Below are 13,287 nucleotides of genomic sequence, written 5' to 3'. Positions count from 1 at the left end.
ACGGTACGCCAGTTTATCGAAAAAAAACAATAAAAATAAATACAGGTACCGAACTGATGTTGTTCGTTCGGTTTCAATTCGGTTCACTACGATATCTATTATCAAACAAGAAATCATAAAAAGTAATAAATAACGGTACTGATGTTATTCGGTTCGGTACGGTATGGTAGCGATATGATCTTAGCTTATTGAAAGCAAAACAATAAAAATAAATATCAGTATTGGAAACAAATATTGTTCAGTTGGTTTGGATTCGGTTTGGTACGATAGCGGCACAATAGAAGTTTTCAAAAAAGTTTGTATGGCAATGGTGAAAAAATATACATAGGACGCAAACGAACTAAACCGATATCAACTTCAATTGAACATCGGTACCGGTATCGATTTCGCTTTTATTGTTTTCGATCGATGTAAGGTTTTCTCTTTCGTTTACTACAACGAGTGCCAGTATTGTAACGAACCGAATAGGAACTGAATGAATTCCCGCCGCAAAGCGCGGGGGAATATCACTCGTTATATATGATTTCTAAGGGGTTAGAAAAAATTTTTCCTAACCCGACAAGTAGAACGGGCAGGCCCGAGGTCCTATTTCAATCCCATAGAAACCCAACAAGTCTTTGTTTGAAAGTGGCCATGCAGAAAATGAGAGAGCACACGAGACAGACAGAGTGGTCGTATTTGTGTGTTTCGTAACCACGAATCTGCGAGAAATTTACGCCAGAGAGAGAGAAAGAATCAATCCGGTTTCACAGGGAACCAATGTCACTTCCACAATCAACAACAGGTAATCCAATCCAATCCAACAACAAGAGAGATCGAGAAACCGAAAAAAACCCTAGCGAAGATCCAACAACATTGAAAATCTGTAAATTAATTCAAAATATGTCCATAAACTTTCAGTTCTTGCGATTCAGATCGATCAGGGTTTCCAACATTAGCATTAGGTATATATGAGTGATCCAGAGGAAGTTCACATACATTTCCCGCGAAAAGCTAGGGTTTCTCTGAACTTTCATCATGGTTGGTGAATTATGTTTTATTTCTTATTATTATTATTTTTTTTTTGCAATTAGTTTACGTTTAATACATCCTGAAGCTTTGGCAATTAATGCTCATACATTTTGATTTCAATTGTTATGGAAAGTTGACATGATCCATCTGCAGCTGAGGGAGTTCATTCCAATAGTAGATATTATAGTAGTGATCTAATAATGATTTAGTTTGTTAATCGGTTGCAATGGGGAACACTGACATTATATGCATAAGAGATTAGGTGCTTGTTCGCGCATTGCAAGTACAACTAAAGTTGGACATGTAGATATATACAACATCCATATCATCTTAGGCAAATTACGCGTAGGTTTTTGATATTCTTGTATGCACTACAGAGCACTGCGGTGAACATAGTAGTGGGCTCTCATGTGTGGGTTGAAGATGCAGCCCAAGCTTGGGTTGATGGGCAAGTCAGTACCATTAAAGGAAAAGAAGTTGAAATCAAGACCAGTGATGGGAAAGCCGTTAGTCATCAATGTTTTATTTAAACAAATAGGCAAATTGCGTTTTCACAATCCAAACTATGACAATGTGACCAATGACACTTCTGACTTTCACTTTCGTTGCCAAGGGTCATCGCATCCTAGTGGAACCGTTTGCTCTTAACTTTTGTTTATCTCATTTCAAAACATTCTGATTGGGATAAAAATCTGTCGATTGTTCATTAGGGGCACGAGGAGTTACTTTTCCATTAGAGTGGGATTGCCCTCGCCAACGAAAGTGATATAATAGGGGTGCCATTGTTATCGCCCAATGGATCATAGTTTGGATTATTTAAATCCAGTTTGCCAAATATAAGTAGTATCTTGAAATTCATATTATGAGTTATTTTTTTCAGGTGGTTACTAATATATCAAAAATATATCCAAAGGATACCGAAGCTCCAGCTGGAGGTGTTGATGACATGACAAAGCTATCTTATTTGCATGAGCCAGGAGTCTTGCAGAACTTAAGATCCCGATATGAACTTAACGAAATTTATGTTGGTTTTCCACGTTTTAATATCACATTTTAGTCTGAACTTTAGACTCTAACGAACCTGCAAGTTATATATTTTTTCTTTTTTTTTACGATGACAGACTTACACTGGAAACATTCTAATTGCAATCAACCCGTTCCAAAAGTTACCTCATTTATATGATGCTCATATGATGCAACAATACAAGGGAGCACCATTTGGTGAATTGAGTCCCCATGTATTTGCAATCGCGGATACATCCTACAGGTTATTTTCAATATTCTAATGTAATGGTAACTGGTAAATAACAATCTTTTATTGTTTTTTTTTTTTTTTTTTTTACCATTTTGTTACATTTTTACTGGTTCAGGGCCATGGTCAATGAGGGAAAAAGTAATTCGATTCTGGTTAGTGGTGAAAGTGGTGCAGGTAAAACCGAAACAACCAAAATGCTTATGCGGTTTCTTGCGTATTTGGGTGGCAGAAAAGCTACTGAAGGCCGTACCGTTGAACAACAAGTTCTTGAAGTATGATACATGACGTATAGTTCTATGTTTAAAGAACCTCTTAATTATTCTATATTTTGTATCACTTAGACATATGTATCCTTACGAACATGTCACCATTTTGACTGCAGTCAAATCCAGTTCTTGAAGCTTTTGGCAATGCTAAAACTGTTAGAAATAACAATTCTAGGTGACTAGCTTATTGACCTTATTCTCATGCAATTGAAAGAATCTATGCTTTTTTAATTTATTTCTATGTGATAATGCTTAGTCGTTTTGGGAAGTTCGTTGAGATACAATTTGATAAGAATGGGAGAATATCGGGAGCAGCTATCAGGACTTACCTTCTAGAGAGATCTCGTGTTTGCCAAGTAAACGACCCTGAACGGAATTATCACTGTTTTTACCTACTTTGTGCAGCACCCCCAGAGGTACTAAGTTTTTACTTTGAAAGGTCAACTTCACTAGTCAAGGCTTTACTAACTTTGCATTTGGTGTTAGGAAGTCGAGAAGTATAAACTGGGAAGCCCGCAGTCATTTCACTATCTTAACCAATCAAAATGTTTCGAGCTGGTCGGTGTGAATGATGGACGTGAATATCTCGCCACAAGGAGAGCCATGGATGTTGTTGGAATAAGTAAAAAAGAACAGGTATATGCTCTGTGATTTTTTCGTTACTTTATAGTCTGTATGCATAACATGTAAGATCATAAATTCATACCTATTTTTTTATTTTTTCTAAGGAAGCAATTTTTAGAGTTACCGCCGCTATTCTTCATCTTGGAAATATTGAATTTGCTAAAGGAAAAGAGGTTGACTCTTCAGTGCTAAAAGATGACAAGGCTAAATTTCATCTTAAAATGGCAGCGGAACTTCTTATGTATGATTGTTTTGAACCCTGAACAGCTAGTAAGTTTTTATATTTGTATATGTTTATAAGTTTACAAGGCTGTGTTAGGTGTGATCCTGTTGGCTTGCAAGATGCATTATGCAAACGAATGATGGTAACTCCTGAAGAAGTTATTAAGAGAAGCCTTGATCCTCTTAGTGCAGCATTCAGCAGGGACGGTTTGGCTAAAACAATATATTCCAGATTATTTGATTGGTACAGTTATACAAATTAATACATTGAGAAAACCATATTTAATAAGCTTCTAGTATTCGATAACTTAAAATCTTCTTTTCCGTTATCTTCAGGTTGGTTAATAAAATTAACGTATCAATTGGACAAGATGCTGATTCAAAATCTCTAATTGGTGTCCTTGACATCTATGGTTTTGAGAGCTTTAAGAACAACAGGTGTGTTTACTTTCTGAGAAACGTTTGTTTTTGTCGTTTGTGTTTATCTAAGTTTTATCATAACATGCAGCTTTGAGCAATTCTGCATAAATTTTACAAATGAGAAACTGCAGCAACACTTTAACCAGGTAGATGTTGAATATATTTAATTGTTGTTACCATGTTACCATGAGATGTTCTTAAAAACTGACTTTACGAAGTGTTACTTGTGAACTTTAGCATGTTTTTAAAGGGGAACAGGAAGAATATGAAAAAGAGGCTATCAATTGGAGCTACATTGAATTTGTTGATAACCAGGATGTTTTAGATCTCATTGAAAAGGTATAAGTATAATCGCTTCATAGCTACAAACGATCAGGTTATGTTGTTGATCCTTCTTTAGTATTGCTTTGTCAAATTTTTAGTATTGTTGTATTCTCGATTTCAACTGTTCAATTATCTGATGTTGCATATATATTGCAGAAACCTGGTGGTATCATTGCTCTACTTGATGAAGCCTGGTACAACATGCTCCTTAACTTCTTTTTTTGTTATATGAATCTTCATTTTTTTAATCGAACTTATGTTTTTTAGCATGTTTCCAAAGTCAACACACGAGACGTTCTCAAACAAGCTTTATCAGATATTCAAAAATCACAAGCGTTTTATAAAGCCCAAGTTGTCACGCACAGATTTCACAATTGCTCATTATGCTGGAGAGGTATGCATTTTATCTAAGGATGTACCTATTGGCACACCAATGTGCCTATATGCACACCAAAAAGTGTTTTTTTGTCCTATATGCACACGCTGCAGTGTCGAGCTGTGGCCAAAGCGTGGCGTTTTGGTCCGGTCAACCAGACAAAGACTGACGGGTGTCTGACGGGTCTGTTGACCGGACCAAAACGCCGCACTTTGGACACAGCTCAACACTGCAGGGTGTGCATATAGGACGAAAAAACACTTTTTGTGGTGGCTATCTACACACCAAGTGTGTAGATAGTTTGAGTCTTTATCTAAAGCCCATATTCACAACTGTAACATTATTTGTTTAAAATTAAGATATTTTTTATTCTTTAGGTGCAATATCAATCTGAACAATTTCTTGACAAAAATAAAGATTATGTGGTTCCTGAACACCAAGATTTGTTGGGTGTTTCCAAATGTTCTTTTGTGGCCGGCCTTTTTCCTCCCGTAGCTGAAGAGTCCTCTAAATCTTCTAAATTTTCTTCAATCGGTTCCCGTTTTAAGGTAGCGTTACTAAAATCATCATCATGTTGTTTGCCGATGTGTATACTGATGTCTACAATGCATGCTGCTGCAGCTTCAATTGCAACAACTGATGGAAACACTAAATGCTACAGAGCCTCATTACGTTAGATGTGTAAAGCCAAACAATAAACTGGAACCTTCCATATTTGAAAACGTTAACATCATGCAGCAATTGCGTTGTGGTGTGAGTATGTGAAGCAAGTAGTTTATTTTGTATTCTATTTTATGTAACTAATTCTTGCAATCTTAGGGTGTTTTAGAGGCAATCAGAATTAGTTGTGCTGGTTATCCTACCCGCCGTGCTTTCTTTGAATTTGTAAACAGATTTGGAATTCTCGCACCCGAAGCCTTGGCAGGAAGGTAGATATTATTATTTCCAGATCATAGTATCTCTATCGATTCGATTTCATTTTATATATTCTAACTTTATATAATTTATATAATGTGTCCTAAGTAACTTTGATGAAAAGGTGGTATGTGCAAAGATCTTGGAAAAGGTGGGGCTCAGTGGCTTTCAGGTAATTACGGAGTTTTTTTTAATTTTATTTTTATTTTATAAAGGATACGGTTTTTATAACTGCATACATTTTTTGTACAGATTGGTAAAACAAAGGTATTCTTGAGAGCTGGACAGATGGCAGAATTAGACGCATGGAGAGCTGAGATACTCGGCAATGCGGCAGCGATAATTCAAAGACGCATAAGAACTCATATTGCTCACCAGCAGTTTATTGCATTACGAAAGGCTTCACTTTTCTTACAATCTTTTTGCAAAGGTGGGCTTCTAGAGTATTCTTAACCTGATCATATCTTAACTAGAAAAAATTCATATTCCCTTGTTTTAATGTTTGAAGGTAGACTTGCTTGTAAAAAGTTTGAAGAACTTAAAAGGATTTCAGCTGCTATAAGAATCGGAAAACACTTGCGTAAATGGTATGCTTGGGCAGCCTATACTCGACTCCGGGCGTCGGTCCTTGTAGTCCAAACAGGCTTTCGTGCATTTGAGGCTCGTAAAAGATTCAGACACCGAAAAGAAACTAATGCTGCCATTAAAATTCAGGTTAATTTTTTAAAATAATTAAAAAAAAATCCAGGTTTGAATATTTCTAAGCGTTTTCCTCTTGTTAGACTTGGTGGCGTTGTCGTAAAAATTCTGCACATTATAAAGGGCTAAAGATGGCATCTATAGTTACACAATGCAGGTGGAGGGAAAGGATTGCAAGGAGAGTGCTAAGAAAACTTAAAATGGTCAGTTTTGATATATATATATATATATATATATATATATATATATATATATATTTTAATTTTATTAGTGAATAACATATTCATGTTTGTATGAATTTAGCCATATATTGAGATGCATGTTTTACTTTTTCTGCAGGAGGCACTAGAAACAGGTGCACTTAAAGAAGCAAAAGATAAGCTTGAAAAACAATTGGAAGAACTAACCTGGCGTTTACAACTGGAGAAACGTTTAAGGGTAATATAATTGTCATATGTATTGTTTATTATGTAAATTCACTAGATATTTAAGCTATGATATACAATAATACATATTCTTACGCTCTCAGACTGATTTGGAAGAAGCAAAAGCACAAGAGTCGATAAAATATCAGAATACTATAGAAGCTTTGCTAAAAAAACTTGATGAAGCAAATACAATGACGGCGGTGAAAGAAAGAGAAGCAGCCAGAAAAGTTATTGACGAAGCACCTGCGGCTTTTGAGGGAAAAGAGATTGTTATTGAAGATACTAAGAAAGTTGAATCCTTAAATGAACAAGTTAGGGATTTTAAGGTATATCTTTTAGTATCAATAATAACATATGTTTATGAGATTAAATTCAAATTGTTGGTATTACCTTTTTGCCCTTGCAGGCTATGTGGCAGTCAGAAAAGAAACGCGCTGATGATATTAAAGAATATTGTGAAGAAAGATGCAAAAAGTTGGAAGAAACGGAAAAGAAAGTTGTTCAATTACAGGAATCTATGAGCAGGTTTATTTTTTAAAAAAATTATCTGATTAACATACGGTTTCTATAAACTACATGTTTATATTTTCCTAGGCTGGAAGAGAAGTTGAATAACTTAGAATCAGAGAACAAAGTCTTCCGTCATCAAGCGGTCTCCATGGCACCTAATAAGTTTCTCTCGGGCCGTTCCAGATCTATTATGCAGGTATATTCTCAATTTCTATTAAATTTTACAAATTAGCATATAACAACACTAAGTTGCCTTATAATTGTTTGATCTGTAACTTTTGCAGAGGAATGACAGTGGTACTTTAAGTGTAGATACAAAGTCATCTCTGGTATTGTAATTTTTCTTATCAATGTGGTTTGTTTTAAGTTATTTCTTTTATTTGTCTGCTAGTAACCAAGTTTTTATATTTTCCAAAACAGTGGAATAATATTGAAACTTGAATGGTTTTGTAGTTAGAAAAAAGTTTGTGTGACTTTAGTGTTACAGTTAAGGAACTTGGTTATTATAGGTGACATATTTCCATTATTTAATTATATGTTTCGTTGTTTTAGGACCTATATAGCCCATCATTGGTCCAACGTGATCTTGCAGAAATCGATGACAAACCACAAAAATCCCTCAATGAAAAACAACTTGAAAATCAGGAATTGCTTCTCAGATGCATTACACAACATCTTGGGTTTGCGGGAAACCGACCTATAGCAGCTTGTATTATTTACAAATGCCTTCTGCAATGGAGATCTTTTGAAGTTGAGAAGACTAGTGTTTTTGACCGTATCATCCAAACCATAGGACATGCAATAGAGGTTTGAATTATTTCTCCATACGCTAAAATATATATTTTCTTAACAGTAGTTTTGTTCTAACTCTTGTTCAAAATTTATATATATACAGAAAAAGCAGGATAACAACGATGTATTGGCCTACTGGTTGTCCAATGCTTCTACTCTTTTGCTTTTACTCCAACACACGTTGAAAGCAAGTGCGGCCGCATGTTTAATTGGCTTACGCCGTCGATCATCAGCTGCTCTTTTCGGGAGGATGACACCTGTAATTTTATTCTAATATTTAGAAATTAAATTACATAGTTTCACGATTGTTTTAAAAGTTTTTCTTATTGATTTCATAGAGTTTTCGTGGAACTCCACATGGGGTCGATCTCCCCTTTGCAAATGGAAGCCCGAGTCATGGAGTTGACGGGTTTAGCAAAGTGGAAGCCAAGTATCCAGCTTTGCTTTTTAAGCAGCAGCTTACAGCATATGTTGAAAAAATATACGGAATGATCCGGGATAATTTGAAAACAGAAATATCTCCATTGCTAGGGATGTGCATTCAGGTAAAATATAATACTATTTAACCGTTTTTTCGGTTGGAAGTTAAAGTTTACTATTTGGTATGTTGAATTAAAGGCACCAAGAATTTCCAGAGCGAGCCTAGTGAAGGGATCATCACGTTCAGTTTCTAGTACAGCTCAGCAAACCCTTATTGCTCACTGGCAAGGAATTGTTAAGAGTTTTGGAAGTTTCCTAAACATTTTAAAAACAAATCATGTTAGTGAACTTGTATTTCTGTTAGGTTTTTTGTTCATCATTCTTTATTTTTCTACTAACTAAAAAATATTATTAGGTACCGCCATTTTTAGTGCGTAAAGTTTACACACAAATATTCTCATTTGTTAACGTTCAGCTATTTAACAGGTATTCCTCTATGCCAATATGCACATACAGGCATACAACATCTTATTTATTTATTTATTTATTTATTAACTATACTTCACGATGCAGCTTACTTTTGAGGCGTGAATGCTGTTCGATTAGTAATGGTGAGTATGTGAAAGCTGGATTGGCTGAAATAGAACATTGGTGTTACAATGCAACTGATGAGGTATTTTCGAGTGATCTTACATTTTTTTTTCTTTATAATTTTCTAAACAGAAGAACTGCAGTATGCAGGTTCAGCTTGGGATGAACTGAAGCATATAAGACAGGCTATTGGATTTCTGGTAATGTATCTTTATTCATCACATTCATTAAAGACTTAAATATATAAAAAGTTCTTTTTAAAGAATCTGTAATCCCATTCAGGTTATGCATCAAAAATCCAAGAAAACATTGGATGAAATAAGTCATGATCTCTGTCCAGTGAGTGATATCTTTTGTTAGTATACAACACAATGTAATTTCTTCTATCGTCACATAATTCAGTGTTGTTCTACAGGTTCTTAGTCTGCAACAGTTGTATCGGATCAGTACGATGTATTGGGATGATAAGTATGGTACACAAAGTGTCTCCGCGGACGTAAGATTTTTTTTCCCAATATAGTTTCACAGTCTATTGATGGATCATTTAAGTTCTTAAAGGCAAATTGAAAAATAATAATCCCATCTTTCTAAAATTGGCTGATAATAATCCCAATTTAGTTATTAGCCAATAATAATCCGACCTCGTCCAATTTTTTTGTAAAATAGACTGCCGTTAAAATAAGCTTAACGGAGTTAAGTTTTTTTCCGAATTACAAACCGATGTTTTAGGGCTTTTGATCAGAACGAGGATACGAGTCGATTGATGTAAAACTTACCTCGAAATTGTGTTCGAAATGGCTTGAATTTTGTTAATTGGAAGTTAAACACCCGAATTGAAGCACCGTTTTCGTGGGTTGGGGGCAGTATTTTGAGGTAAGTTTTACATCAATCGACTCGTATCCTCGTTCTGATCAAAAGCCCTAAAACATCGGTTTGTAATTCGGAAAAAAAACTTAACTCCGTTAAGCTATTTTAACGGCGGACTATTTTACAAAAAAATTGGACGAGGTCGGATTATTATTGGCTAACAACTGACTTGGGATTATTATCGGCCAATTTCAGAAAGATGGGATTATTATTTTCCAATTTGCTTTTCTTAAAAAGGTTATATTGGTTTCTTTGAAATAATAAGGTTATTATATGTGCCTTAAATGTCATCACAATCAGGTTATATCCGGCATGAAGGTGTTGATGACCGAAGAAAAAAATGTCATGAGCAATTCCTTCCTGTTGGATGATGATTCCAGGTTAGTTGCGTTCTGCTATGTATTAGCCGTTAGTAATTATGCTCAGTTTTTTACAAGATCTATATTAATGGGAGTTAAGTTGTTTGATGTTTTGTTCAACTTTTTTATTTTGCAGCATTCCATTTTCGGTTGATGATATATCAAAATCAATGGATCAAATAGAAATCTCAGACATCGAGCCGCCACCTTTAATTCGTGAAAACTCAGGATTTAGCTTTCTGCTTCCACGTATCGAGAACCACTGATCTGACATTTTCTCTTAACGGAATTGGTTCTTGACCTGATCGTGTCATTCAGGTGAATATCAACCTCATTTCTGGTGGACGGTGTAAGAAAAACCTTTGCTCTGAAGAAATGTGGTTCACTAACCTCAGAGAAAAATAGCTGCATTTGCTCGCATTTTCTCTATGTTTTGTAGTTTTGTAGCATGTTGTACAGGTAGATATCTACGTTGCTTATATGAACTGCTTGTGTTAATTAAAGTGGTTTAATTACTACTAAAGAAGGAGCATTTTCGACGGAGTAGACATGATCTGTAGCAAATTAGCGACTTTCCTTTAGCTCATCTTGCAACGTCTGTTCCATCACCAATTTTGTGATGCATTTGTGACCCGATTTCTATCACAAATATTAGACAGAATGTTATATATTTGAATGGTAGCTAAGTGTAATATATAACTCTATATATAGGGTATATTGTAATCCATCTTTTAACAATCAATAACATCATATTCTACGGTTTAACTTGGTACCAAGAGACAAATTGCCACCACCTTCAATAGAACCCTAGCTACCACCAACTTTCAGTGCAGCCGATTCCCTTTTTTTCGATCACAATCAACAAACTAACCCATCTTTTTACTTTCTGATTAACAACTGATTGCCCCAACCAACCATGGCCATGAAAACTGTCCATAATTCTCATAAATTTGCCTTCACTTGATGTCACCTACCAACTATGGGTATTGGAAGGCAATGCTTCAACCTTTCTTGATAACCAATAATCTTTTTGGCTATGTAGATGGTACCATTAAATGTTCTCTTTCGAAAGCTGTTGCCACCCTAGAAACGGCCTTTGTCGATAACCCTAGCTATCTTCATTGGATCTCCAATGATGCGTAACTATGGATGATAATCATTTCCACCATATCGGAAGCATCTTTTCAACACGTTCAAGGTATGACCTCCAGATATCTATGGCTTGCTTTTGAAAGAGCATGTCTACCAAACATTTCCTCACGAGAATACACTTTTAAAACTCGACTCTTGAAGATTGAGATGAAAGGAGATGAATCGCCAATCTCCTATAATCGAGCTCAGGAATACGCCAGTTCCTTAGCAAATATTGGCGAACCAATGAAAGATAAAGACATAGTCATGCTTGCTTGCCATCTTCAGTCTTCTAGAAGAATACAATGGGCTGAAGTCAAATCTTCTTGCTCGTTATCAGTCACCTGTAATGAATTGTTTGACCTCCTAAGTGACCATGATTTCATGATCAACCGTTCTACTCGTACAGTTCCTCAGGCTTTTAATACATCCACTTCAGATTCTATTTTGAAGCCAATATGCAATCACAACTACAGAATCTACAACAATTAGCAACACAACTCGGGTATCAAATTCATCCGCTTGCCTCTCAAAACCCTAAACCACGGGGTTTTTTTATCCTAATCGACCTCCAACCAACCGTGGAAATCACCATGGCAACTTCCGTGGAAATTCACGTGGTAATCAAAACAGGAACAAGGAAAATTTATGTGGCGTCAGTGGTCAAAACAGAACACAACATTTTACTTGGGTGTCATCGCAAAATACTGTTTATGGTCAAGCACATCCCCTTTCAATGCCCTAGCAGCTCGGCTCCTCTACAGCCTGTGCACCATCTCAAGCCACCGGAACTTTTCAACATGTTTTTCGGTCACAAATGCGTTGCAAATCTGAATTTGTAACGCATTTGTCACAAAAACCTAATGTTGGAAAAAGCTAAGGGTGAGCAAAAGGAAAAACCCGACCCGACCCGACCATTACCCGACCCGACCCGAGAACCGATCAAACATAAAATACAGAACCGATTCACTACCCTAAATATAGGGTCGGTTCCGATTCATAGGTACAAGTCGGGTTTCACCATGAAAAGAACCGAGAACCGACCCGACCCGACCCTATTTTATAAGAAAAATTGGAACCGATCTAAGTACCTAGGTACTTGGGTTCAGGTCGGGTTGGGTATATTTTCGGTTCGGTTCTCGGTTATTTTCAGTCCGGACCTAAACTTGCTCACCCCTAGAAAAAGCCCCGTGGAAAACTTTTTGCAACGCATTTACTACACAAATTTCAACTTATTTGCAACGGAAATTTTGTGTTGGAAATTTGTAACGCATTTCCTACAATTCCTTAATTACTCTTGTATAAGATTTGTGACGTATTTGCAACGGAAATATGGCGTTGGAAATTTATTTGTAACGCATTTTCTACGCCATTTCTTAAAGAATTTGCAATGCATTTGTAACAAAATATTTATTGAAAAAAATAAAAAAAAGGAAAATTTAATTCTATATAAATGTTTTTTTTTTGGCTGAAAGTTGCATGAAAAATCATTAGAAAAAATATATAGAAAAGATGAAAAAACCAGCTTTAAATTCACTATACATCGAAAATAATACATAACACCAGTTCTAATGTTTTTAAACCACAAAACTAACATGCTCGTAAAGGTTACAGAGTGTTTCAAGCTTCCGGTCTTCTTTCTCATATAGAGTTGTTTGATACCTTCCAAAGTGAGTTCATCACGCTTCACAAGAATCTTAACCGGTTTGTTGCAGAGAACATGCTAACATGAACCTTTGATGGCAACAACGGAAGATATCATAGATCTGGAACAAGAAAAACCACTTGTTTGACACTTATTACTCCTAGTAAAATGTAATTTGACCATACATACCTAATCCTTGAACCCCATTGAAAGCATTTCATCAGCCTCATCAAGAACAAACATCTTGATGTACTCAGAACGAAGAGACTGTCTGCGCAACATGTCACTTATCGAGCTCGTAAGCCTAAACGAGTGTTATTTATATTATTTTTATTTAATATATTAACTAATATATAATAATCGAGCTGAGACTGAACTTAAGAAACCATGAATACATTCATGCCACTAGTTGAACTTAAAAAAAAATGCTAC

General features: G+C 35.7%; 1 protein-coding gene across 1 annotated transcript; it reads left to right on the top strand.

Annotated features, from left to right (window-relative positions):
- The first annotated feature begins 652 nt into the window (after positions 1-652).
- LOC110872324 (myosin-11) lies at positions 653-10,582 on the top strand. Its single transcript, XM_022121106.2, has 38 exons — positions 653-1,020; positions 1,389-1,517; positions 1,892-2,035; positions 2,133-2,278; positions 2,382-2,538; positions 2,649-2,707; positions 2,789-2,948; positions 3,019-3,168; positions 3,261-3,397; positions 3,476-3,622; positions 3,715-3,816; positions 3,887-3,944; positions 4,036-4,137; positions 4,279-4,316; positions 4,390-4,516; positions 4,876-5,046; positions 5,120-5,251; positions 5,318-5,427; positions 5,522-5,585; positions 5,666-5,843; positions 5,922-6,127; positions 6,196-6,315; positions 6,452-6,550; positions 6,642-6,866; positions 6,947-7,065; positions 7,135-7,246; positions 7,335-7,379; positions 7,603-7,857; positions 7,946-8,101; positions 8,181-8,387; positions 8,461-8,601; positions 8,678-8,748; positions 8,836-8,935; positions 8,997-9,053; positions 9,136-9,192; positions 9,269-9,349; positions 10,021-10,100; positions 10,216-10,582. Exons 1-38 carry the CDS (start codon positions 1,018-1,020, stop codon positions 10,343-10,345), a joined length of 4,575 nt encoding a protein of 1,524 aa, XP_021976798.2. The 5' UTR covers positions 653-1,017; the 3' UTR covers positions 10,346-10,582.
- The last annotated feature ends 2,705 nt before the right edge of the window (positions 10,583-13,287 follow it).

The sequence above is a fragment of the Helianthus annuus genome, chromosome 8 (genome assembly GCF_002127325.2).
Source record: "Helianthus annuus cultivar XRQ/B chromosome 8, HanXRQr2.0-SUNRISE, whole genome shotgun sequence".
Lineage (NCBI taxonomy): Eukaryota > Viridiplantae > Streptophyta > Magnoliopsida > Asterales > Asteraceae > Helianthus > Helianthus annuus.
This window is presented reverse-complemented; position numbering and strand designations above follow the sequence as displayed.